Consider the following 27,075-nt stretch of genomic DNA (forward strand, 5'->3'; position numbering starts at 1 on the left):
CGCCAGTCCATCATGTCTGAGCTGAGGACGGAGCTCAGATGTTCGTCTGTCCGTCCTGTGAAGCTTGCTGGTCTTCATGGAGGACAGCTGCTCACTCAGCTGACCACTGGGGGGCGGAGCTGAGGCACCGTGTCAGGGACGAGACGTGGAAACTGTCTCGTGAGCCTTCCCAGATGACCTCTGTCTCCTGTCCCAGGCTCTCCCCTCGTCCTGGACGGTCTCCAGGGTGCTGGCTCTCAGGTCAGGAGGAGCAGAGGTCAGCGTCAGGCTGAGAGAAGAACCTGTCAGGAGGCTGGAGACACCCGGAGACACCCGGAGACACCCGGAGACACCCGGAGACACCCGGGACACTGAGGAAACACGCATGCTGACGTTTTAAACTTTTATTAGCATCATGATCCCCAGAAGTCTTGGGGCAGAGCGGAGGACAGACAGAGTGTCCAGTACTGCAGACGCTGGGAGAACACTGAACAACCGGCCAGCTCTCAAGCTACGACACTCGGATCTGGAGGAGAATGAAGACCTTCGTCATCCTCATCGTCGTCGTGGTGGTCCAGCAGGAAGTCCCTGATCTCCTCCCTCAGCTGAGACCTGCAGGACAGCACCGTCAGTCCACAGGGACAGGGACAGTCCTTCACTCCGATAAGACTCCCACGTCTGGGGAGCTGCTCTGTTCCGAAACCAACCCGGGGAGGAAGAGGATGAGGAGGAAGAAGAGGAAGAGGAGGAGGAGGAAGAGGAAGAGGAGGAGGTGGAAGAGGAAGAGGAGGAGGTGGAAGAGGAAGAGGAGGAGGTGGAAGAGGAAGAGGAGGAGGAGGAAGAGGAGGTGGAAGAGGAAGAGGAAGAGGAGGAGGAGGAGGTTCCTGCTTGTCTCACCTTCTGGCTCTGCTCTGAGCCTCTGACAGGATGTAGTGAGGAAGACGGTCCAGTGACGACTGCAGGAAGAGTCAGAGTCTGGATCAACACTGTGGCCACGAAGACCCCGTCCCACTGCCTGCAGACCCGGGTCTAGCCCCCTGCTGGTCTAGCCTCCTGCTGGTCTAGCCCCCTGCTGGTCTAACCTCCTGCTGGTCTAGCCTCCTGCTGGTCTAGCCCCCTGCTGGTCTAACCTCCTGCTGGTCTAGCCTCCTGCTGGTCTAGCCCCCTGCTGGTCTAGCCCCCTGCTGGTCTAGCCCCCTGCTGGTCTAGCCCCCTGCTGGTCTAGCCTCCTGCTGGTCTAACCTCCTGCTGGTCTAGCCTCCTGCTGGTCTAACCCCCTGCTGGTCTAGCCCCCTGCTGGTCTAGCCCCCTGCTGGTCTAGCCTCCTGCTGGTCTAGCCTCCTGCTGGTCTAACCTCCTGCTGGTCTAGCCTCCTGCTGGTCTAACCCCCTGCTGGTCTAGCCCCCTGCTGGTCTAGCCCCCTGCTGGTCTAGCCCCCTGCTGGTCTAGCCCCCTGCTGGTCTAACCTCCTGTTGGTCTAGCCCCCTGCTGGTCTAGCCCCCTGCTGGTCTAGCCCCCTGCTGGTCTAACCTCCTGCTGGTCTAGCCTCCTGCTGGTCTAGCCCCCTGCTGGTCTAGCCCCCTGCTGGTCTAACCTCCTGCTGGTCTAGCCCCCTGCTGGTCTAACCTCCTGCTGGTCTAGCCTCCTGCTGGTCTAGCCCCCTGCTGGTCTAGCCCCCTGCTGGTCTAGCCCCCTGCTGGTCTAGCCCCCTGCTGGTCTAGCCCCCTGCTGGTCTAACCTCCTGCAGACCCGGGTCTAGCCCCCTGCTGGTCTAACCTCCTGCTGGTCTAGCCCCCTGCTGGTCTAGCCTCCTGCTGGTCTAGCCCCCTGCTGGTCTAACCTCCTGCAGACCCGGGTCTAGCCCCCTGCTGGTCTAGCCTCCTGCTGGTCTAGCCCCCTGCTGGTCTAGCCCCCTGCTGGTCTAGCCCCCTGCTGGTCTAGCCCCCTGCTGGTCTAACCTCCTGCTGGTCTAACCTCCTGCTGGTCTAACCTCCTGCTGGTCTAGCCCCCTGCTGGTCTAGCCTCCTGCTGGTCTAGCCTCCTGCTGGTCTAACCTCCTGCTGGTCTAGCCCCCTGCTGGTCTAGCCTCCTGCTGGTCTAGCCTCCTGCTGGTCTAGCCCCCTGCTGGTCTAGCCTCCTGCTGGTCTAGCCTCCTGCTGGTCTAGCCTCCTGCTGGTCTAGCCCCCTGCTGGTCTAACCTCCTGCTGGTCTAGCCCCCTGCTGGTCTAGCCCCCTGCTGGTCTAGCCTCCTGCTGGTCTAGCCTCCTGCTGGTCTAACCTCCTGCTGGTCTAACCTCCTGCTGGTCTAGCCCCCTGCTGGTCTAGCCTCCTGCTGGTCTAGCCTCCTGCTGGTCTAACCTCCTGCTGGTCTAGCCCCCTGCTGGTCTAGCCTCCTGCTGGTCTAGCCTCCTGCTGGTCTAGCCCCCTGCTGGTCTAGCCTCCTGCTGGTCTAGCCTCCTGCTGGTCTAGCCTCCTGCTGGTCTAGCCCCCTGCTGGTCTAACCTCCTGCTGGTCTAGCCCCCTGCTGGTCTAGCCTCCTGCTGGTCTAGCCTCCTGCTGGTCTAGCCCCCTGCTGGTCTAGCCCCCTGCTGGTCTAGCCCCCTGCTGGTCTAGCCCCCTGCTGGTCTAGCCCCCTGCTGGTCTAACCTCCTGCAGACCCGGGTCTAGCCCCCTGCTGGTCTAACCTCCTGCTGGTCTAGCCCCCTGCTGGTCTAGCCTCCTGCTGGTCTAGCCCCCTGCTGGTCTAACCTCCTGCAGACCCGGGTCTAGCCCCCTGCTGGTCTAGCCTCCTGCTGGTCTAGCCCCCTGCTGGTCTAGCCCCCTGCTGGTCTAGCCCCCTGCTGGTCTAGCCCCCTGCTGGTCTAACCTCCTGCTGGTCTAACCTCCTGCTGGTCTAACCTCCTGCTGGTCTAGCCCCCTGCTGGTCTAGCCTCCTGCTGGTCTAGCCTCCTGCTGGTCTAGCCTCCTGCTGGTCTAGCCCCCTGCTGGTCTAGCCTCCTGCTGGTCTAGCCTCCTGCTGGTCTAGCCCCCTGCTGGTCTAGCCTCCTGCTGGTCTAGCCTCCTGCTGGTCTAGCCTCCTGCTGGTCTAGCCCCCTGCTGGTCTAGCCCCCTGCTGGTCTAGCCCCCTGCTGGTCTAGCCCCCTGCTGGTCTAGCCCCCTGCTGGTCTAGCTTCCTGCAGACCCCTGGCTACGGCGACGCCATCATGTAAGTTACGGCGTCGACCCGGGTGTGAAGCCCTTTAGACCCCCTGCCAGGAGGAGCCGGGTGTGAGCGGGTCTCAACGGGTCCCTGGTGGGGGCGGGAACTCACCAGGTCTCGGAGCGTCCGCTGACAGCTGTAGCACAGCAGGGCCTTCAGGTCCGGAGTCCTGCAGAGAAACAGGATTCAGACACAGTTCTGCAGGACTCCTCCTGACCTCTGACCTTCACTCCTCCTGAAACACACCGTCCCTCCAGCGTCTGAACACCAGGAACCTCCGCAGCGAAGCGACAGCTCCTGCTGCCTGCTGCCGTCAAGGAATCATAAAGCTCACGTTCGCTTTCGGCGCAATCATATGAGAGAAGTGGTCCTGAGCCGGTCCACCGGTCCACCGGTCCACCTCAGGCTCCAACAGCAACCAGAACAACCAGACTGAACCCGTCCCCCGCTGCCTGGTGTGTTCTAGAGGTCAGAAAGGTCACATTTCCATCCAGGCTCTTTGCTCTCATCTTCCGTTCCGTCCCAGACCTGCTCGGTGGACCTGGACCGTGACCCCGGCTCTGGTTCCCAAAGGAGAAGGGTCAGAGTTTCCAGAGCTCCTCCAGGAGGTCCAGGTCTGTCTGACATGGACTCATCCCAGGACAGAGTGGGACAGAGCCTGGACCGCTCCCTTCACAGACCAGCCTATGGATCCCTGCTGGACTCATGCCAGAGACCAGACCTGGATCCACCGCAGCCCGGCTTCAGGGACCTCCGACCACACATTTAGTCTCTGAAGTGTTGACACGTCTCTGAGTGGAGACGTGTCTTCCTGACCGCGCTGAGCTCGTTACAGGAGGATCCGTCTTCAGTCCAGGATGTCACACCTGGAGCCGTCTCTGAACCCGCTGCAGGGAGGGACGGACGGCCCGGGACGGACGGCCCGGGACGGACGGCCCGGGACGCCCCCCCCCCGGCCTCAGCTGGACTCTGGTCTGGACAGCAGTCTTACCGGTCCTCAGCGCTGCAGGTACGAGTCCCACACTGCTGTCCTCCACAGGGCCTGCTCTGCTTCGCTGAAACTGAAGGACAACACAGGATGAGCAGGACACGGCCGGCAGGAGGACGTCGCCGTGACGACAGAGCCGGTTACCGGGGTCTGGTCCTGAGGGGACGGCCCTGGAGTCCGACAGGCACTGGGAGACCAGGGTGGACCGGAAGGCCGTGGCGTTCCCTGAAAACACAAAACACCAGGTGTCTTCTGCTGCTGTCCCTGACAGGGGTCCCAGACCACATGTTGTGAACCACTGAAGTAACGCCTCACGTCACCAGATGGGTCCAGGAGATTTGAGGAACCGGGTCCTCCGGGGTCTCACTCACCCACAGACGTGTCCAGGACGCAGACGCAGAGCAGACAGGTGTCCGTCCCCGCCGTCCCCCCCGAGGACCCGCCGGCCGTCTGCAGCTTCTCACTGGTCCTGCAGGACCAACACACCGCTGTCTGTCCCCTGCTGGAGCTCAGGCTGCAGCTGTGTGTGTGTGTGTGTGTGTGTGTGTGTGTGTGTGTGTGTGTGTGTGTGTGTGTGTGTGTGTGTCAGACCTGTAGATGGTGCTGACAGTAGAGGGGAAGTCCGCCTGCAGCCTGGTGATGAAGCTCTCTGTGAGCTGCTGAATGCTGGACTTGTCAGAGGTCTTTGGGGGGGTGGACAGGGGGACAGGGGGGACACCATGTCAGCTACAGAAGCACATTAGACAGAGACGGGTCTTGGCCTGGCTGGGGACAGATCAGACCCTGGCTGAGCAGGACTGGACCAGCAGATCCCTCTGGTCCTGGCCTGGATCTGGAGATCTGTTAGCGTTTGCTCCTCATCTCCCAGATCCACCCGATTCCTGATCCAGGACCAGCAGTCCTCTGGGACAGCCCCTCAGGGGATTCTCCTCGTCATGGACGAGGACACGCCCACTGATGTGGTCAATGCGACGTCCCCCCCCCCCCCCCCCCCCCCCCCCCCCGGCCCCCGGGCAGGACCCTACCTTGGTGGTCAGGCTGGGGCTGAGCACTGACGGCACCCCGAACATGTGGTTGTAGAAGGCGATCTCCTTGGCGGAGTAGTCCCTCATGGGCCTCACAGAGACGACGTCCCCATACCTGGAGTCCGAGAAACCCTGAAGGTAACAAAACAACCGTGGTCAAACACGGGGCCGGCGGCCCCGAGCAGGGCCGACCTGAGCATCGCCGGCGCCGTCTGCAGGGAGTCCTGGACGCACCGTGTCCTGAGCCAGCTGGGCGCCGCGGCCCAGGCAGACGGCGGCGAGCAGCTTGACGGCCGACCGGCTGCAGCTGTCGCCCAGCATGAGCTTGGAGTAGCCGTGAGAGCGGGCGGTGTGCACCAGCAGGTGCTGCCTGGGAGAGAACAGCCGTCACACACGCCATCACACACCCCCGCCCATTACCCCTCCCATCACCCACCGCTGGACCACCTCCACCCATCACCCCACTGCCAGGTGCAGATCTGGATCACCGGGGTAGAACTGGACCTCAGGCGGCCCACATGTTAGCCCCTGGATGCTAATGCTGCTATTGGTCACAAACGGGGCCGAGTGGAGGAAACGATTAGAGAGCTGATTGGACGGATGTGCCAACACTATCTATGGATGGAGCACCTGGACATCCACCACAGTTCCCTCTGAACACTGACCATGAAAACATCAATTAGTCAAAATTCAAGTGACAAATGGTTTTTGTCCAATTTGTACTTTTCTCCCGTCATTTCTGACACAAGTCCCGGTAAACAAATCTCTCTTACAGCATTCTGCAGTCCAGATGAGAGTGTCAGGAAGAAAGAGGGTGAGTGAGGACAGGCGGACCTGAGTGAGGACAGCAGCTCCTGTCTGGCCGTCAGCGAGGTTGCAGAGTCCATCAGCTGCTGAAGAGACGCAGTGTGAGCCTCCAGGACGTCCAGCCCGGCGGCGTCCTGCTGCTGCACCGCGGCGCCGGGGCGCCGGCCGCCGGCAGCCTGCAGGAAGCCGTCCACGGCTGCTTTGTACACACTGGCTGCAGGCTGTGAGGACGCCGCTGGAACCAGAACCGACGGAGGGACATCCAGAACCTGAGGGCAGGAGGACAATGTCACTGACTTCACACGACAGGGACTCTATATCTCCTCTATAGTGGCTCTACAGCTCCTCTATAGTGACTCTACAGCTGCTCTATAGTGACTCTACAGCTGCTCTATAGTGACTCTATATCTCCTCTATAGTGGCTCTACAGCTCCTCTATAGTGACTCTACAGCTGCTCTATAGTGACTCTATATCTCCTCTATAGTGACTCTACAGCTCCTCTATAGTGACTCTACAGCTGCTCTATAGTGACTCTACAGCTGCTCTATAGTGACTCTATATCTCCTCTATAGTGGCTCTACAGCTCCTCTATAGTGACTCTACAGCTGCTCTATAGTGACTCTATATCTCCTCTATAGTGACTCTACAGCTCCTCTATAGTGACTCTACAGCTCCTCTATAGTGACTCTACAGCTGCTCTATAGTGACTCTATATCTCCTCTATAGTGACTCTACAGCTCCTCTATAGTGACTCTACAGCTGCTCTATAGTGACTCTACAGCTCCTCTATAGTGACTCTACAGCTCCTCTATAGTGGCTCTACAGCTCCTCTATAGTGACTCTACAGCTGCTCTATAGTGACTCTACAGCTCCTCTATAGTGACTCTACAGCTCCTCTATAGTGGCTCTACAGCTCCTCTATAGTGACTCTACAGCTGCTCTATAGTGACTCTACAGCTCCTCTATAGTGACTCTACAGCTCCTCTATAGTGGCTCTACAGCTCCTCTATAGTGACTCTACAGCTGCTCTATAGTGACTCTACAGCTCCTCTATAGTGGCTCTACAGCTCCTCTATAGTGACTCTACAGCTGCTCTATAGTGACTCTACAGCTCCTCTATAGTGGCTCTACAGCTCCTCTATAGTGACTCCACAGCTGCTCTATAGTGACTCTACAGCTCCTCTATAGTGACTCTACAGCTCCTCTATAGTGACTCTACAGCTCCTCTATAGTGACTCTACAGCTGCTCTATAGTGACTCCACAGCTGCTCTATAGTGACTCTACAGCTCCTCTATAGTGGCTCTACAGCTCCTCTATAGTGGCTCTACAGCTCCTCTATAGTGGCTCTACAGCTCCTCTATAGTGACTCTACAGCTCCTCTATAGTGACTCTACAGCTCCTCTATAGTGACTCTACAGCTGCTCTATAGTGACTCCACAGCTGCTCTATAGTGACTCTACAGCTGCTCTATAGTGACTCTACAGCTGCTCTATAGTGACTCCACAGCTGCTCTATAGTGACTCCACAGCTGCTCTATAGTGACTCCACAGCTGCTCTATAGTGACTCTACAGCTGCTCTATAGTGACTCCACAGCTCCTCTATAGTGACTCTACAGCTCCTCTATAGTGACTCTACAGCTCCTCTATAGTGACTCTACAGCTGCTCTATAGTGACTCTACAGCTGCTCTATAGTGACTCTACAGCTGCTCTATAGTGACTCCACAGCTGCTCTATAGTGACTCTACAGCTGCTCTATAGTGACTCCACAGCTGCTCTATAGTGACTCTACAGCTGCTCTATAGTGACTCCACAGCTGCTCTATAGTGACTCCACAGCTGCTCTATAGTGACTCTACAGCTCCTCTATAGTGACTCTACAGCTCCTCTATAGTGACTCTACAGCTGCTCTATAGTGACTCTACAGCTGCTCTATAGTGACTCCACAGTTGCTCTATAGTGACTCCACAGCTGCTCTATAGTGACTCTACAGCTGCTCTATAGTGACTCTACAGCTCCTCTATAGTGACTCTACAGCTCCTCTATAGTGACTCTACAGCTCCTCTATAGTGACTCCACAGCTGCTCTATAGTGACTCTACAGCTGCTCTATAGTGACTCTACAGCTGCTCTATAGTGACTCTACAGCTCCTCTATAGTGACTCTACAGCTCCTCTATAGTGACTCTACAGCTCCTCTATAGTGACTCTACAGCTGCTCTATAGTGACTCTACAGCTGCTCTATAGTGACTCTACAGCTGCTCTATAGTGACTCCACAGCTGCTCTATAGTGACTCCACAGCTGCTCTATAGTGACTCCACAGCTGCTCTATAGTGACTCTACAGCTGCTCTATAGTGACTCCACAGCTCCTCTATAGTGACTCTACAGCTGCTCTATAGTGACTCTACAGCTCCTCTATAGTGACTCTACAGCTGCTCTATAGTGACTCCACAGCTGCTCTATAGTGACTCTACAGCTGCTCTATAGTGACTCTACAGCTGCTCTATAGTGACTCTACAGCTCCTCTATAGTGACTCTACAGCTCCTCTATAGTGACTCCACAGCTGCTCTATAGTGACTCTACAGCTGCTCTATAGTGACTCTACAGCTGCTCTATAGTGACTCTACAGCTCCTCTATAGTGACTCTACAGCTCCTCTATAGTGACTCTACAGCTGCTCTATAGTGACTCTACAGCTGCTCTATAGTGACTCTACAGCTCCTCTATAGTGACTCTACAGCTGCTCTATAGTGACTCTACAGCTGCTCTATAGTGACTCCACAGCTGCTCTATAGTGACTCCACAGCTGCTCTATAGTGACTCCACAGCTGCTCTATAGTGACTCTACAGCTGCTCTATAGTGACTCCACAGCTCCTCTATAGTGACTCTACAGCTGCTCTATAGTGACTCTACAGCTCCTCTATAGTGACTCTTCAGCTGCTCTATAGTGACTCCACAGCTGCTCTATAGTGGCTCTACAGCTGCTCTATAGTGACTCCACAGCTGCTCTATAGTGACTCTACAGCTGCTCTATAGTGACTCTACAGCTGCTCTATAGTGACTCTACAGCTCCTCTATAGTGACTCTACAGCTGCTCTATAGTGACTCTACAGCTGCTCTATAGTGACTCCACAGCTGCTCTATAGTGACTCCACAGCTGCTCTATAGTGACTCCACAGCTGCTCTATAGTGACTCTACAGCTCCTCTATAGTGACTCTACAGCTCCTCTATAGTGACTCTACAGCTGCTCTATAGTGACTCTACAGCTGCTCTATAGTGACTCCACAGCTGCTCTATAGTGACTCCACAGCTGCTCTATAGTGACTCCACAGCTGCTCTATAGTGACTCTACAGCTCCTCTATAGTGACTCTACAGCTCCTCTATAGTGACTCTACAGCTGCTCTATAGTGACTCTACAGCTGCTCTATAGTGACTCCACAGCTGCTCTATAGTGATTCTACAGCTGCTCTATAGTGACTCTACAGCTGCTCTATAGTGACTCTACAGCTCCTCTATAGTGACTCTACAGCTCCTCTATAGTGACTCCACAGCTGCTCTATAGTGACTCCACAGCTGCTCTATAGAATATTTGCAGCTGACGTCACACACCCGGCCTCGCAATGCACTCTGGGTAGTCGCCACCATGTTGGAGTGAAAACAAACATTCAGGCGTATGACGCTCTTTCACTATTCTAGAGGATTATACGGCTAATTTTGGCCAGAGGAGACCGCGAATAGATGGAAAATGACCACAAAACGTTAAGGACATAAAATCTGTTGTGTTTGGTGTGAACAGCTTTGAGATTTGACGAAGAATGTGTGAGAAACATGCGATCTGAGGTGCTGGCTGTGAAATGCGATGATCGGTTTTCGGTTTGTTTTGCTGCTGATGGGAGCTGGTTGGCTCAGAGAATATTCTGCCTGGTGTCTCTTAAAGTGTAGATTTTCTAGTTTCATATGATATCCAATACGTTGGGAGGAGCAGACGGATCTTACGTTGTGTAGCGTTTTGTATCTGGAGGAGCGGGGGAGGGGGCGTGGTGAATTTTTGCATCTGGATTTTAAAGTTGTTATAAAACAAACACTCGGTGGTCAAAGTGCAGCTGGAGCCTCAGTTAGTGAGATGAAGGCTTTTTGTTTGAGACACAATTGAAAGAAATCATCCTCACAGCATATTTGTCACTTTTTACACTGGTTGAAGTGGAGCAGACGGCTGCTGGATCCGGTACCGGGTCCGGGTTAAATGAGTTCCGTGATGAACAAGTCTATTTTGGCCTGGAGTTTAACACAGATCTAAGCACTAAATGTCCGCGTACTCCAGGTCGCGGGGTTCTTGAGTCTCAGCTGTGCATGGCTGGAACAGGCGGCTGGCTTCAAGTCCGGGTCCTGCTGCAGCCTGAAATCCGTAGTGTCTCCCGGTACCGGTCTTTGTGTGTTACGTCCAGATTGTCCTCTTGATCTGACAACACAACATCCCTGCTCTCCTGATCAGTCCACATGTTCAACGTTAAAGAACGCGAACGCACAATACTGTATGTAATGAAACCGCGTATCACTGGTTGTTTTCACTCCAATATGGCGGCAGTTCTCCGGTTGCCAACCCCCGGGTCACCTGACTGCAGATACTCTATGGTGGCTCTACAGCTGCTCTATAGCGGCTCTACAGTGACTACATCTCAGCTCCTCTGGACAGAAATTAAATGAATCTCTGAACTCCAGGAACACACTGCTCGGTTCCGGCTGAACGTCCCGTCACTGCACCCAGAGGGTTTAGAGAAGGTTCTCCAGGGCTTTGACGTGGCAGAGATCCGGTTCCACGGTTCTCACAGACCTGTTCCAGAGGAACCATGTGGAAGGGGAAGCCTGTGGATCTGAACACGGCCTGCAGCTCGGACGCCGTTCTCAGCCGCTCCTCCAGGCTCCGCCCTACAGCGCCACCCTCTGGGAACAAACACAGCGGTTCACGTCTCGCCATCGCCTGAAGACCCACAGGACCACTTCACTTCCATTTACCGTCGATGTAGACGATTCCAGGGGAGAACCGCAGCTTCTTGTGAGCGTTCTGGCTCAGACCCTGAAATCAGAGGCTCCGTTCACTGTATGTCATCCAGTCTTATTCACAGGGTTGCTCTGGGAATAACTTAACAATGCATCATGGGACCACTACTGTCCAAACCCAGAACGAACATGAGGAAAGAGAGTGACGTGTGGAAAGAGGCCTGATGTGTTGTCCTATACGAAGACAGGGTTATTGTTCTGAACTAGAAGGCAAGAACGTTTCAGTTTCCATCTATCCAGAGAGAAAAAGAAGCAAACCTCCTGAACTTGACGCAGCATGGAGGAAGAGGAAGGGCCTCCGGAAACCGCCAGCAGCACCTGGAGGCAGACAGCCGGTCAGCAGGGCCGGGGCGGCGGCGGCGGCGGCGGCGGCGGCGGCGGCGGCGGCGGCGGCAGAGGACGCTCCATACCTTCTCTCCAGGGAAGATGACTCGGTTCTTCCCCAGCATGGCTCGGAACTTATGAATGAAGTAGTCTTTGAAACAGGTCCTGAGCAGCAGAGAAGCGTTACATTGATCAACAGAGAAGCATTTCCCTCAACCTTCTGGAGGGAAAGAACCAACAGTAAAGCAGAAGATCAATGTAGCCACCGGGTTCTTGCTAATGTTGAATTTAATACACCCAAAGAAAGACAACCACCTCCATGTCTGACAGCCGATTCTTTAAGGTCCTCATTTGTTTTTCTGTTGCAATACATGTTGTGTACTGCAGGGGGAACCATCGCCTTCCATACCAGGTCGTTTGCACTGTCAGTGGTCCTCTTCACATGTATGTTTTTTTCAATCTGATTGAAAACAGTCAGATTAAACACATTTGCGCTCCACGTTCAATCCTGGCTGCCCAGGGTCCTGGGTGAAGCGGATTGTACGGTTCCTCCCAAATGGACCACATCTGAGACCAGCTCCTCGGGTCTGCCAGGGAACGTTCAGGTTCTGGTCTGCAGCTCTGCAGCCAGCCTGCCTCAGAGTCCAGCACAGCTTCTATCAGCTGATCTCTGATCAGTAACGTTCCACCGTCTCCATGAGACGCTGCTCAGAGAGCTCCGCCCCGCCCGAAGCCCCGCCTGGAGCCCCGCCTGGGGCCACGTCCCGCTCGGAGCCCCGCCTGGAGCCCCGCCTGGGGCCACGTCCCACCCAGAGCCCCGCTCCGACCGAAGCCCCGCCTGGGGCCCCGTCCCGCTCGGAGCCCCGCCTGGGGCCCCGTCCCGCTCGGAGCCCCGCCTGGAGCCCCACCTGGAGCCCCGCCCCACTCGGAACCCTGCCCAGGGCCACGTCCCGCCTAGAGCCCCGCCCCGCCCAGAACCCCGCCCCGCCCGGGGCCATGTCCCACCTGGACCCCGCCGTGTGTCCGTGTTAACTGGTGACCAGCAGATGTTGAAACCCGACTGAACCTTGTAGAGGTTCTAGAGACGCCAGTTTTCTACAGTTTCAGTAAATCTATCAGAGTCTTCAGTGAGTCTGATTCTAATATCTGCTGCTTCCAGCATGTTTACAGGACTCCGTCACTCGTTACCATGGGAACCAGTTAATCCAGAACACCGGGCGGCGGTCCGCTGGCAGTCTACCACCGAGCTCTTTCACTGCCTGGCTCCAGCGTTTGTTCTCTCAGGGTCGTTATTGAAAAGTGTTTCTCCAGTTCTTCTGCTTCCTGTTTCCTGCTTCCTGTCACGTCATCACATCCCTACATACGAAGGAACACATGGCAGAACCAATAACCCCCGTTTAATCCACTCTGCTGCCAGGAGAGGTTTATATTACCCCTTTCACACTGCAACTAGCGGGTCGACCCGTGTTTTCGACCCGCTAATAATCGCCTTTTGTGTCCTGTCACACTGCCTGCAGACCTGCGTCTAACCGCCTGCTGGCGAGCCGCGTCGCTGCGTCTTCCCGCACTGATAGTGTCCCGCGTTGATGACATCATCTGCGCGACGGAGCAAAGCGAAAGTAAACAATGCAGCGGAAAACAGTCCCCGTTACCTGTAGACGAATCTCCTCTTCCCCACGGATCCAGAGCAGCTCTCTGGTCTCGCTATCTTGCCAATACTGGGTCATCTTGATGAAGGAAATCTCCCGCTGTGTCCAGAAACAACAGCTAGCGCGCTAACGTAGCCGCGCTGCATCGACGTCATCACGTAAGTTACCACGTCGACTCGCGTCTGCCTTTCACACTCCCTTTCGCCCCTCCCACTAAAAGCCGGTAGTAGCGACCCGCTAAAAACCCACGTCGACTGCAGGGTTGAAAAACCCGGGTCTAATGCCGAGTGAACACTTTCACACTGCCATGAGGACCCGGGTAATTAGCGGGTTTAAACGGGTTTTTTGGCCAGTGTGAAAGGGGTATATGAGACAGAGCAGATTCTGGATCGGTGTAGACACCTCCAACAGTCGGATCAGAACTACGATCTGCTCCGAGCGAAGCGGATCCTCTCAGGGTTTACCTGATCACCGACACCCCGCTGCACCTCACAACCCCACTGTAGGGAGGGCGTTCGGGCCGAGAGGACAGCTGTGCAGAACGACGGCGGCGGCGTGGAGAGAGAGGAGAGAGAGGAGAGAGAGGAGAGAGAGGAGAGAGAGGAGAGAGAGGCCGCCCGCTGTGCAGGCCAAACCCCGAGCACCTGCTCACTCCAGACGTTATGGAGGTGCAGTTCACTCACTCATTCACCCACTGCATCAGGCTGACCTTCCATCACACTCACTCATTCACCCACTGCATCAGGCTGACCTTCCATCACACTCACTCATTCACCCACTGCATCAGGCTGACCTTCCATCACACTCACTCATTCACCCACTGCATCAGGCTGACCTTCCATCACACTCACTCATTCACCCACTGCATCAGGCTGACCTCAACATGAGGCTTTTGTGTCAAAAACTGAGGTGACTACAGAGCTGCCGTCCGGGTGTCCTCCACTAAAATGGGAGTGAGGTGAAATGTGCCCTGGTGACTTGGTGACCCTGTGACCCTGGTGACTTGGTGACCCTGTGACCCTGGTGACTTGGTGACCCTGTGACCCTGGTGACCCTGTGACCCTGGTGACTTGGTGACCCTGGTGACCCTGTGACCCTGGTGACCCTGGTGACTTGGTGACCCTGGTGACTTGGTGACCCGGTGACCCTGTGACCCTGGTGACCCTGGTGACCCTGTGACCCGGTGACCCGGTGACCCTGGTGACCCTGTGACCCTGTGACCCTGGTGACTTGGTGACCCTGGTGACCCGGTGACCCTGGTGACTTGGTGACCCTGGTGACCCTGGTGACCCTGTGACCCTGGCTCACCTGCAGTACGGGTCTCCAGCTCGGACCACCACAGCTGCAGATGCATCTTTGCATTTGACGCACGTCTTGCAAACACTGTTAAAGAGGAAAAAAGCAGAAATGTTAACAGAGTGAAGAACATCGTCTTCTCTCGGCGTCCTTTCTGTTCATGGCGATGGAGGTCAGCATTCTTCTGATGAACATTTGACGATGTCGGCTCTTCCTGTCGTTGTGAAGCAGAATTCACCAGGCGTTGGATTGTTCTCCACTAACAGGGAAGGTGAGCTGGTTTAGACCGTGGTGAGAGGGTTAGTTTTACCCTGCTGACGATGTGTTGCGGCAGTAGTAATGCGTGAGAGGACAGCAGCCGCCGGACCTGGAGGACTCGGTGGGAATCGGCTTTAGCGCTCTGTGCCTGCCTCTGGCAAGGCGCCAAGGTTAATGTCCACAAAAAAAAAAAAAAAAAGACTGCTCACCAAGGCGAAGGGCTTTTGGGTGATAACAGCGGGGTAACTAGTCTCGCACCGTTTGGAGCAGCACCACAAAAAGCACATCAAAATGCGCAGAAAATCCTGGAGCAGTGTGCTATGACTTTTCTCGGTGTTCCATTAAAAGAATTCAGAGAAAATTCCTAAAAACCAGAACTTTTTTCCCCATATAAGCACATGAAAGCCAACTGAAATTTTTTTAAAAATCATCCCAAAACAAGTTCATCGTGCCTCGCCATACTTTGGCGTAGAAACATCATCATAATATCAAAACATCGGCATGTTTATCCTCTATCCAGATGTGAAAACCTCATTTCAATATCACCTACCAAATTTTAACTGTGAGGTTCAAAGTTTGGTAAGAATTTCAGTCATGTTTGGAGTTTATAATGGGAGTGTACTGGAGAGGGCTGGAGTGACAGGCTCTCCATCAAAACAACAAAATACATTTTTCTCTCATCCCTGTGCTGTAGCATTACCTGGAGCTTTGAGATGTGCACAGAAACTGAGGAGTTGTGATTAAGGTGAATATGAAATGGATGAAATGCACAGAGTGGATTAAACTACTTCTCATTGACAGACATACACGCAACAAAAATATAAACGCAACACTTTTGTTTTGGCTCCCATTTTTCATGAGATGGACTTAAAGATCTAAAATTCATTCCAGATACGCAATATTACCATTTCTTTCAAACATTGTTCAGAAATCTGTCTGAATGTGTGATAGTGAGACAATCCGTCCACCTCTCAGGTGTGCCACATCAGAGCCATGGTTAGAGCACAGGTGAGCCTCAGACTGTCACAATAAAAGGCCACCCTGAAATGTGCAGTTTTTTGTTTTTTTTGCTTTATTGGGGGTCTGGGACTCAGAACCAGTCCGTCTCTGGCGTGACCACCATTCGCCTCATGCAGTGCAACACGTCTTCTTCACACATCGCCTCATGTTTCAGCAGGATCATGCACGGCCCCATGTTGCAAGGATCTGTACGCAATTCTTGGAAGCTGAAAATGTCCCAGTTCTTGCAGTCCAGCATCTCACCGGACATGTCACCCATTGAGCTTGTGTGAGATGTGCCTGACCGGTGTGTATGACGGCGTGGACCACTTCCCACTAATATCCAGCAGCTTGGCACAGCCTTGGAGGAGGAGTGGACCGACATTCCACAGGCCACAACCGACAATCTGATAAACTCTGTGTGAGTTCACCTCACCTCACCTGTGCTCTAACCATGGCTCTGATGTGGCACACCTGAGAGGTGGACGGATTGTCTCACTATCACACATTCAGACAGATTTCTGAACAATGTTTGAAAGAAATGGTAATATTGTGTATCTGGAATGAATTTTAGATCTTTAAGTCCATCTCATGAAAAATGGGAGCCAAAACAAAAGTGTTGCGTTTATATTTTTGAGTGCATAAACACACGCACACACGCAACATTCCGAACAAAAGAAACGCACTATTCTAGTAGAATATCCATGATATTAATTCTTGAAACATTTATGAAACATCACTGAATCTCAAGTCTATACAATAAAATGATTTACTCCCAAGTCAACGCAGCAGCGATGCTGATTAGTGAAGCCATGTTGGTGTTTTGAGCTCTGTGGGTGAAAGCACGCGCCGGTCTGCGGAGTTTCTGGAGGTGAAGAGGTCAAGCAGCCAGAACGTGTGCGGTGCTGGGGGCTACCTGGGCGGGGCGGGGGCCAGCGGCGGCTCCCGGTACTCTTCCTCCACCTGACACATGGCCGCAGCCACCCGCGACGGCAGGACTCTCCGACCTGCAGCTTCCTGCTCCTGCTCTCACACGTGACCGTCCGGCGGAAGTGACATCAGCCGCACTGCTGACACGGGACGTGCAGCGTCACGCGCTGGCGTGGACGAGTCTTCTGAAAGAACACATTTGTGAAGAGACAATGCGGCATGGTACATTGAAGAACAAACTGTCAGGCAAATTCAGTACACGCCCCCAAACATTAAATAGAATCAAGAAAGATAGATTACTACTGTGTACTGCGAATCTGACTTATTAACATGATGCTTATTCACTGTTTTTATTTTTACCGACCAAGGTAACATCTTGAAGCCTCTGAGGCAGCTGCTGTTGTGATACTGGGCTGTACAAAAATACATTGATTGGTTGATTGATTGATTGATTAATAAAAGGAATGAGTAACTATATATATATATATATATATATATATATATATATATATATATATATATATATATATATATGGAAAGCATAAAAATTAAGTTTTATTTACCTGCATTTACTATTAATGATAATCGTTTTAAAGGCCATTCCCGTGTATCTTATCTTTAGAGGTCTTTAGAAAGACCTGGAAAAGTGAAGGGAGAAATTCCAATCTTCATACATTTTTATATCAATATATAATTTAGAGCATAAGGGGTTAAAGCTGTAAAATGAACGGGATTTGATTTTGATTTCATTTTGGCTGATCTGATTAAATTGAGGATCAGCTCGGGTAGACAAATGGACCGTTATCGAGTAACTTTGTTTCTATGCTTGTTTTTAAAGAACACAGGGTGGTGTTCTGAGTTGCTGTGAAAGTGTCTTTCAGCGGCTACTGAAGTCTATCTCTATACATTGTATGTGTCGTTATATAAATAAATGGGTTTGTATTTCTTTATTTGTCTACTCGTCCATGTCGATTCGTCCTGGCGCTGCTCTGGCCTCGGTGCATTGTGGGATATGTAGTTGTCTTCAACGCCAGCGCACAGCCGGGGGACGGCCACTGGACTTCATCTCCCATGAAACCCCGCGCTCCGCTCCGCGGTTAGTGACGGGTCTCCTGTTTTCCTCTGGCGAGCTTCCAAAGACACTCAAAGTGACAACAGAGAGCAGGACCAGGAGGCTCGGAGCCCCCCCACCCCCCGACCCCGGACCCCCGGCCCAGCTCGGGACTCCTCTCTGCTTTTTATCCAGGACAGCGTGCAGCTCACCCGGATGTCCCCGGCTCCGGCAGCGGTCCTCCAGCCCCGGAGGAGCGACGCTGCGGTTGTTGACATGTTGTCAGGATGAGCCGTGAGAACAGCGGTGGTGTCGCTCCTCCTCGAGGCGCTCTGTGGATGATGTTCTAGCCCCCGAGAGCCGGGGACCTTCTCTTTCGGCATCCGCAGCTCCCGGCCAAGTCCACTATGGCGATGTTCCGGAGCCTGGTCTCTTCCAGCGCTCAGATCCGCCAGCAGCAGCCTGCTCACGCCTCCGGCTCCCCGGCCGCCCCGGCCGCCCCGGCGGAGAGCGTCGAGAGCCAGTTCTCCTGCCCCATCTGCCTGGAGGTCTACCACAAGCCCGTCAGCATCGCCAGCTGCGCCCACACGTAAAGTACCGCACCATGTCCCGGGCTACCCGGGTTCATCTCAGTTTACCCGGGTTAACAAGGCATGCCCTGTTTACCCAGGTTAATAAGAGGTGTTTACCCGGGTTAACAAGACATGCCCTGTTTACCCGGGTTAATAAGAGGTGTTTACCCGGGTTAACAAGACATGCCCTGTTTACCCGGGTTAATAAGAGGTGTTTACCCGGGTTAACAAGACATGCCCTGTTTACCCGGGTTAACAAGACATGCCCTGTTTACCCGGGTTAATAAGAGGTGTTTACCCGGGTTAATAAGAGGTGTTTACCCGGGTTAACAAGGCATGCCCTGTTTACCCGGGTTAACAAGACATGCCCTGTTTACCCGGGTTAATAAGAGGTGTTTACCCGGGTTAACAAGACATGCCCTGTTTACCCAGGTTCATCACAGGTGTTTACCCGGGTTAACAAGACATGCCCTGTTTACCCGGGTTAATAAGAGGTGTTTACCCGGGTTAACAAGACATGCCCTGTTTACCCGGGTTAATAAGAGGTGTTTACCCGGGTTAACAAGACATGCCCTGTTTACCCAGGTTCATCACAGGTGTTTACCCAGGTTAACAAGGCATGCCCTGTTTACCCAGGTTAATAATAAGAGGTGTTTACCCGGGTTAACAAGGCATGCCCTGTTTACCCGGGTTAACAAGACATGCCCTGTTTACCCGGGTTAATAAGAGGTGTTTACCCGGGTTAACAAGACATGCCCTGTTTACCCAGGTTCATCACAGGTGTTTACCCAGGTTAACAAGGCATGCCCTGTTTACCCAGGTTAATAAGAGGTGTTTACCCGGGTTAACAAGACATGCCCTGTTTACCCGGGTTAATAAGAGGTGTTTACCCGGGTTAACAAGACATGCCCTGTTTACCCGGGTTAATAAGAGGTGTTTACCCGGGTTAACAAGACATGCCCTGTTTACCCGGGTTAACAAGACATGCCCTGTTTACCCGGGTTAATAAGAGGTGTTTACCCGGGTTAATAAGAGGTGTTTACCCGGGTTAACAAGGCATGCCCTGTTTACCCGGGTTAACAAGACATGCCCTGTTTACCCGGGTTAATAAGAGGTGTTTACCCGGGTTAACAAGACATGCCCTGTTTACCCAGGTTCATCACAGGTGTTTACCCGGGTTAACAAGACATGCCCTGTTTACCCGGGTTAATAAGAGGTGTTTACCCGGGTTAACAAGACATGCCCTGTTTACCCGGGTTAATAAGAGGTGTTTACCCGGGTTAACAAGACATGCCCTGTTTACCCAGGTTCATCACAGGTGTTTACCCAGGTTAACAAGGCATGCCCTGTTTACCCAGGTTAATAATAAGAGGTGTTTACCCGGGTTAACAAGGCATGCCCTGTTTACCCGGGTTAACAAGACATGCCCTGTTTACCCGGGTTAATAAGAGGTGTTTACCCGGGTTAACAAGACATGCCCTGTTTACCCAGGTTCATCACAGGTGTTTACCCAGGTTAACAAGGCATGCCCTGTTTACCCAGGTTAATAATAAGAGGTGTTTACCCGGGTTAACAAGGCATGCCCTGTTTACCCGGGTTAACAAGACATGCCCTGTTTACCCGGGTTAATAAGAGGTGTTTACCCGGGTTAACAAGACATGCCCTGTTTACCTGGGTTAATAAGAGGTGTTTACCCGGGTTAACAAGACATGCCCTGTTTACCCAGGTTCATCACAGGTGTTTACCCAGGTTAACAAGGCATGCCCTGTTTACCCAGGTTAATAATAAGAGGTGTTTACCCGGGTTAACAAGGCATGCCCTGTTTACCCGGGTTAACAAGACATGCCCTGTTTACCCGGGTTAATAAGAGGTGTTTACCCAGGTTAACAAGGCATGCCCTGTTTACCCAGGTTAATAAGAGGTGTTTACCCGGGTTAACAAGACATGCCCTGTTTACCCGGGTTAATAAGAGGTGTTTACCCAGATTAACAAGGCATGCCCTGTTTACCCAGGTTAATAAGAGGTGTTTACCCAGGTTAACAAGGCATGCCCTGTTTACCCAGGTTAATAAGAGGTGTTTACCCGGGTTAACAAGACATGCCCTGTTTACCCGGGTTAATAAGAGGTGTTTACCCGGGTTAACAAGACATGCCCTGTTTACCCGGGTTAATAATAAGAGGTGTTTACCCGGGTTAACAAGGCATGCCCTGTTTACCCAGGTTAATAATAAGAGGTGTTTACCCGGGTTAACAAGACATGCCCTGTTTACCCGGGTTAATAAGAGGTGTTTACCCAGGTTAACAAGGCATGCCCTGTTTACCCAGGTTAATAAGAGGTGTTTACCCAGGTTAACAAGGCATGCCCTGTTTACCCAGGTTAATAAGAGGTGTTTACCCGGGTTAACAAGACATGCCCTGTTTACCCGGGTTAATAAGAGGTGTTTACCCAGGTTAACAAGGCATGCCCTGTTTACCCGGGTTAATAAGAGGTGTTTACCCGGGTTAACAAGACATGCCCTGTTTACCCGGGTTAATAAGAGGTGTTTACCCAGGTTAACAAGGCATGCCCTGTTTACCCAGGTTAATAAGAGGTGTTTACCCAGGTTAACAAGGCATGCCCTGTTTACCCAGGTTAATAAGAGGTGTTTACCCGGGTTAACAAGACATGCCCTGTTTACCCGGGTTAATAAGAGGTGTTTACCCGGGTTAACAAGACATGCCCTGTTTACCCGGGTTAATAAGAGGTGTTTACCCGGGTTAACAAGGCATGCCCTGTTTACCCGGGTTAATAAGAGGTGTTTACCCGGGTTAAGAGGCGTAACTGTTCACCCGAGTTAACAAGAGGTCCCATGTTTACCCAGGTTCTAAAAGATCTTTTTACCTGGGTTAACAAGTGGTCCCGTCTTAATCACAGGTGTTTACCCGGGTTAATAAGATGTGTTTACCCCGGTTAACAAGCCCGAGTGATTTAAGAGGTGCCATGTTTACCCAGATTCTTAAAGATCTGTTTCGGGTTAATGAGATCTCGCGAGATTAAACCATGACGATATTTCGGAGATTCTAGATTCAGAATTCCTCTTCCCATGTAAACATGACGGACCATGAATATTTCAACACGGCATCAGTGGAGCACTGATCGGTCAGACAGGAGAGGTTGAATGTCACCTGGGTCCTGGGCGGCGCTCACGCTCAGATCTGCACCTGTTTCTACACTACGGTGGTCAGTGAGGGCCAGTGGAGCTGCAGTAACCCAGAAACACCACCAGGGGGCACTAACGCTCCTTGAATGGAGTGCAGTGACCCACCCTGAAGTGTCCACCTGTGGACACCAGTGAGAATCTGTCATTCCTACATCGATCAGTCCCAGCAGCAGCAGCGCTCAAATAAAGCTTCATCGCCAACTCGTACGTGACAAACATGAATGAAACACATCAGAGGACTGATTATCTAGACAGGAAGTCCATCCCTGGGTGGCTCCTGAGGACAGTTGGGTTGAAGTGGTGTCCAAGCAGAGACAGAGACATGAACCAGACTGTCCTCAGGCTGGGTTTCAGTCACACACCCAGAGCTGGATCCTCTGCTCTTCCTGGAATCCTCACAGGTGTGTGTGAGCTGTCCTCTGGAGCAGGGTGTGTGTGAGCTGTCCTCTGGAGCAGGGTGTGTGTGTGAGCTGTCCTCTGGAGCAGGGTGTGTGTGAGCTGTCCTCTGGAGCAGGGTGTGTGTGAGCTGTCCTCTGGAGCAGGGTGTGTGTGTGAGCTGTCCTCTGGAGCAGGGTGTGTGTGTGAGCTGTCCTCTGGAGCAGGGTGTGTGTGTGAGCTGTCCTCTGGAGCAGGGTGTGTGTGTGAGCTGTCCTCTGGAGCAGGGTGTGTGTGAGCTGTCCTCTGGAGCAGGGTGTGTGTGTGAGCTGTCCTCTGGAGCAGGGTGTGTGTGTGAGCTGTCCTCTGGAGCAGGGTGTGTGTGTGAGCTGTCCTCTGGAGCAGGGTGTGTGTGTGAGCTGTCCTCTGGAGCAGGGTGTGTGTGAGCTGTCCTCTGGAGCAGGGTGTGTGTGTGAGCTGTCCTCTGGAGCAGGGTGTGTGTGAGCTGTCCTCTGGAGCAGGGTGTGTGTGTGAGCTGTCCTCTGGAGCAGGGTGTGTGTGAGCTGTCCTCTGGAGGAGCTGGCTCTGGGACGCTCAGGACGCCTCAGCTCCAGCTCTGTCCCTGTCCCTGTCCCTGTCCCCGTCCCCGTCTCCGCCTCAGGTTCTGTGGGGAGTGTCTGCAGCCGTGTCTCCAGGTGGCGTCCCCCCTCTGCCCCCTCTGCCGAGTGCCCTTCGACCCCAAGAAGGTGGAGCGCTCCTCCGGCGTGGAGAAGCAGCTGTCCTCCTTCAAAGCCCCCTGCAGGGGCTGCAGCAAGAAGGTGAGGACACGTCCCCGTCAGGTCCCCGTCCCCCCAGGACTTCGGCCCGTCTCCACCGTTCTGCACAGCTTGCAGTTTTGTCAGCTTGCAGTGATCGGGCAAAGTTGAAAGTTCATGCAGGATTCGGGGCGCGGCGGCTGTGTCCTCAGGTCACCCTGGGAAAGATGCGGTCCCACATTGCTTCCTGCTCCAAAGTGCAGGAGCAGATGTCCAGCTGTCCCAAGTTTGTCCCAGTGGTCCCGACTTCTCAGCCCATACCAAGGTACGTGCACTGACCACGTGCGCTCCTCAGCATGGAGTGTGTGTTCACACACACCCGGACTCCGTCTGGTTGTTTCTTCTTCTGCAGCAATATTCCAAACCGCTCCACGTTCGCGTGTCCCTTCTGCGGCGCCCGGAACCTGGACCAGCAGGAGCTGCTCAAGCACTGCATGGACAACCACCGGGACGACCCGCACCGCGTGGTGAGCAGTCCAGACCCGGTCCGCTCCAGACCCGCACCACACCGCTCCAGACCCGGTCCGCTCCAGACCCACACCACACCGGTCCAGACCCGGTCCGCTCCAGACCCGCACCACACCGGTCCAGACCCGGTCCGCTCCAGACCCGCACCACACCGGTCCAGACCCGGTCCGCTCCAGACCCGCACCACACCGGTCCAGACCCGGTCCGCTCCAGACCCGCACCACACCGGTCCAGACCCGGTCCGCTCCAGACCCACACCACACCGGTCCAGACCCGGTCCGCTCCAGACCCGCACCACACCGGTCCAGACCCGGTCCGCTCCAGACCCGCACCACACCGGTCCAGACCCGGTCCGCTCCAGACCCGCACCACACCGGTCCAGACCCGGTCCGCTCCAGAACCACACCGGTCCAGACCCGGTCCGCTCCAGACCCGCACCACACCGGTCCAGACCCGGTCCGCTCCAGACCCACACCACACCGGTCCAGACCCGGTCCGCTCCAGACCCGCACCACACCGGTCCAGACCCGGTCCGCTCCAGACCCACACCACACCGGTCCAGACCCGGTCCGCTCCAGACCCGCACCACACCGGTCCAGACCCGGTCCGCTCCAGACCCGCACCACACCGGTCCAGACCCGGTCCGCTCCAGACCCGCACCACACCGGTCCAGACCCGGTCCGCTCCAGAACCACACCGGTCCAGACCCGGTCCGCTCCAGACCCGCACCACACCGGTCCAGACCCGGTCCGCTCCAGAACCACACCACGCTGCTCCAGAACCACACCGGTCCAGAACCACTCCGCTCCAGACCCCCTCCACTCCAGACCCGCACCACACCGGTCCAGACCCGGTCCGCTCCAGACCCGCACCACACCGGTCCAGACCCGGTCCGCTCCACACAGGAAGTGCTCCCTCCTGGCCCCGTTCACATGTGACAGAGAGAAGTTCACTTCTGTGAGGAGAAACTCCAGCAGGAAGAGGGCGGAGCCAACCACAGCCTCAGGTCTGCGTCAGGGTTCAGGTCTTGACAGGGTCCAGGTCTGCTTCAGGGTTCAGGTCTTCACAGGATCCAGGTCTGCCTCAGAGTCCAGGTCTGTTTCAGGGTCCAGGTCTGCCTCAGAGTCCAGGTCTTGACAGGGTCCAGGTCTGCCTCAGAGTCCAGGTCTTGACAGGGTCCAGGTCTGCCTCAGAGTCCAGGTCTTGACAGGGTCCAGGTCTGCATTGATCCAGATGAGCATGAAGTGGGTGACACGGTGCCGTTGTGACAGAGGGACCGTGTGGAGGGGGGAGGAGGGTCCCAGCAGGACCTCCATCCTTCTGCTCACTTCCTGGGTTCATCTCAGTACAACCAGACGTTTGGGACCTGGTCTGGAAGGCTGGACCGGGAGCTGACAGCTGGTCTCACACTGTATGTTCAACACTCAGAACACGGCGCAAATCTGGTCTGCAGGGTCCAGGTCTGGTCTTTAGAGCTCCTGATCTGGTCTGCAGGGTCCAGGTCTGGTCTTTAGAGCTCCTGATCTGGTCTGCAGGGTCCAGGTCTGGTCCGTAGAGCTCCTGATCTGGTCTGCAGGGTCCAGGTCTGGTCTGTAGAGCTCCTGATCTGGTCTGCAGGGTCCAGGTCTGGTCTTTAGAGCTCCTGATCTGGTCTGCAGGGTCCAGGTCTGGTCCGTAGAGCTCCTGATCTGGTCTGCAGGGTCCAGGTCTGGTCTTTAGAGCTCCTGATCTGGTCTGCAGGGTCCAGGTCTGGTCCGTAGAGCTCCTGATCTGGTCTGCAGGGTCCAGGTCTGGTCCGTAGAGCTCCTGATCTGGTCTGCAGGGTCCAGGTCTGGTCCGTAGAGCTCCTGATCTGGTCTGCAGGGTCCAGGTCTGGTTTCACTGCATTCCCCACATCAAGTCAAGGTGAAACAGATGAACTGCAACATTTTTGACCTAAAGTTCTTCCAGTCTTTCTCTTGGTCTTTAAAGGAGGGTCCTGCTGATTCCCTGAGCCTGTGTGTGTGTGTGTGTGTGTGTGTGTGTGTGTGTGTGTGTGTGTGTGTGTGTGTGTGTGTGTGTGTGTGTGTGTGTGTGTGTGTGTGTGTGTGTGTGTGTGTGTGTGCGCAGGTGTGTCCGGTGTGTTCGGCCATGCCCTGGGGAGACCCCAGCTACAAGAGCTCCAACTTCCTGCAGCATCTCCTCCACAGACACAAGTTCTCTTACGACACCTTCGTTGTAAGTCCCCTTTGAAATATGGCCTGTGAGGATGAATGTTCAGTGAGCTGAGGAGCAGGAGTGAGCAGGAGTGAGCAGGAGTGACCGGGCGACTGTGTGTGTGGTTTCAGGACTACAGCATCGACGAAGAAGCAGCTCTGCAGGCAGCTCTGGCTCTGTCACTGGCTGAGAACTGAAGAAAACACACACACACACACACACACACACACAGCCGTGACCCGGTGTTGTGCTGGGTGGTGCAGTGTGCTGCCCTGCTGGAGTCACGGAGATTTGGACACGTCGGCCTCTTCTGGAACACTTTCAACAAGACTTGACTGGTTGATCTGGAGTTGTGACCAGTAGCTGTGAGGGCAGGTCCAGCTCTGAGCTCCACCAGAACCAGGTTCTGACCCGGGCCCCGGTACTGCCCCGGGCCCCGGTACTGCCCCGGGCCCCGGTACTGCCCCGGGCCTCGGTACTGCCCCGGGCCCCGGTACTGCCCGGGCCTCGACGGTCACTGATGGAGGCCTCTAAAGTCGGGGGGGTTAGACAGGGTTAGTCACCAGGGTTAAACCTGCTCAGAGGCTCAGCGTCTGTCCAGCTGAAGAGGACTTTGCTGAGGCTTGGTCTCCAGGACTCCAGACTGACTTCCTCTGCACCTCTGCTGACTCTGAGGACCTGGTCAGAGGACCCGGTCTGAAGACCCGGTCAGAGGACCTGGTCTGAGGACCTGGTCTGAGGACCCGGTCTGAGGACCCGGTCTGAGGACCCGGTCTGAGGACCCGGTCAGAAGACCCGGTCAGAAGACCCGGTCGGAGGACGTCCTCTTCACTGCTGCCCACAGGGCAGGTTGGGACAGAAGGCTGCTGGCTGCTGTTCCATAAAGAAATATGCAGAAAATATCACTGTGTGGACTTTCTACTATCAGCAGTCCGTCAGCAGAGCGGCGAGCGGCGTGCTGGTCATGTGATCCCCGGCTCAGAGCAGAGGATTTCAGCACACTACTGAGAATCTCCCCAATGAAATGCAAATGAGAGGTTGTGCAGATGGTTGAGATGCCCTCAGGTTTGCAAACTGCAGCAATAAAATAAAAGTCTTCATCTGAATAAAGTAACCAACACTTCACTGCTCTGCTCCTCCAGAAAGTATTGTGCTGAAAGACTGGCGGATGCTGACACTTCCTGTTTCTACTTTCATCATGGACTCTGCCGGTGGCGGTACCGCAGCCACCAGCCGTCCAGACGCTTCGCTGTCAGCAGCACGCTGAGCACAGCGTCCTGGAGCCGCACGCCGCAGACGGCTGAACCGTTCGCAGATATTTTTGTAATGAGAAGTTCATGAGACTCATTTGTTGGAGGTTTAATGTGTGTGATTTCACAGAAACAAGGTTTTATGACAGGAAGACTGGAGCGATGCTTTTGTTTTTGATAAACTTTGTCCATCTTTCTCTGACAGAACTTTGAAAGTCTTTGGTTGTGCACAGTTTTTATATCTTGAGAAATAAATGTTAAATTGAAAAATGTTGAGATTTTGTTATTCGACAAATCATAATGCATTACTGCATAAACACACCACAGGACAGGTTCCCCGGTACAGGAAACCAGACCGGGTTCTCTCCCATGATCGCTTATGTCTCATTGTAACTTCTGACAGTCTTGATTCTCCAGCTGAACTCAAGCAAAAGACAGATGTCAACTTGTCTTTATTGTTCTCGTTGAAATCGCAGTGATCAAGGTCTGATGTGGTACAGTCACCACATCAGATCCAGCAGAGCTACAGCAGGACAGAGATACAGCAGGACAGAGCTACAGCAGGACAGAGCGACAGCAGGACAGAGCGACAATACAGCAGGACAGGGCTACAGCAGGACAGAGCTACAGCAGG

At 54.2% G+C, this 27,075-nt stretch overlaps 2 protein-coding genes across 50 annotated transcripts; one reads left to right on the forward strand and one right to left on the reverse strand.

Annotated features, from left to right (window-relative positions):
* Positions 1–311: 311 nt before the first annotated feature.
* ctu2 (cytosolic thiouridylase subunit 2 homolog (S. pombe)) lies at positions 312–16,630 on the reverse strand. Of its 2 annotated transcripts, XM_030106865.1 has the most exons (16): positions 16,502–16,630; positions 14,341–14,415; positions 11,470–11,548; positions 11,318–11,377; positions 11,015–11,075; positions 10,833–10,942; positions 6,026–6,267; positions 5,426–5,561; positions 5,192–5,323; positions 4,758–4,849; positions 4,538–4,635; positions 4,311–4,391; positions 4,170–4,239; positions 3,290–3,347; positions 877–935; positions 312–591 (listed from the first exon to the last, which is right to left on the reverse strand). In XM_030106865.1, the coding sequence occupies exons 1-16, from the start codon at positions 16,555–16,557 to the stop codon at positions 486–488; spliced, it is 1,515 nt and encodes a 504-aa protein (XP_029962725.1). In that variant the 5' UTR covers positions 16,558–16,630; the 3' UTR covers positions 312–485. The 2 variants fall into 2 exon arrangements, 1 of the variants encoding a protein (XP_029962725.1); XR_003932650.1 differs by lacking the exon at positions 312–591 and having other exon boundaries at positions 3,425–4,239.
* A 995-nt stretch (positions 16,631–17,625) lies between these two features.
* On the forward strand, positions 17,626–26,703 carry rnf166 (ring finger protein 166). Of its 48 annotated transcripts, none has more exons than XR_003932660.1 (7): positions 17,626–18,155; positions 22,374–22,530; positions 22,680–22,792; positions 22,880–23,816; positions 23,854–24,824; positions 24,866–25,212; positions 25,323–25,363. XR_003932660.1 is itself a non-coding variant. In XM_030107064.1 (6 exons), exons 1-6 carry the CDS (start codon positions 17,974–17,976, stop codon positions 25,386–25,388), a joined length of 741 nt encoding a protein of 246 aa, XP_029962924.1. In that variant the 5' UTR covers positions 17,626–17,973; the 3' UTR covers positions 25,389–26,703. The 48 variants fall into 48 exon arrangements, 20 of the variants coding, with proteins under 20 accessions (XP_029962924.1, XP_029962900.1, XP_029962906.1 ...); XR_003932658.1 differs by having other exon boundaries at positions 23,854–24,455; positions 24,538–25,212; XR_003932661.1 differs by having other exon boundaries at positions 23,854–24,160; positions 24,196–25,212.
* The last annotated feature ends 372 nt before the right edge of the window (positions 26,704–27,075 follow it).

Source organism: Salarias fasciatus, chromosome 13 (genome assembly GCF_902148845.1).
Source record: "Salarias fasciatus chromosome 13, fSalaFa1.1, whole genome shotgun sequence".
Taxonomy (NCBI): Eukaryota; Metazoa; Chordata; class Actinopteri; order Blenniiformes; family Blenniidae; genus Salarias; species Salarias fasciatus.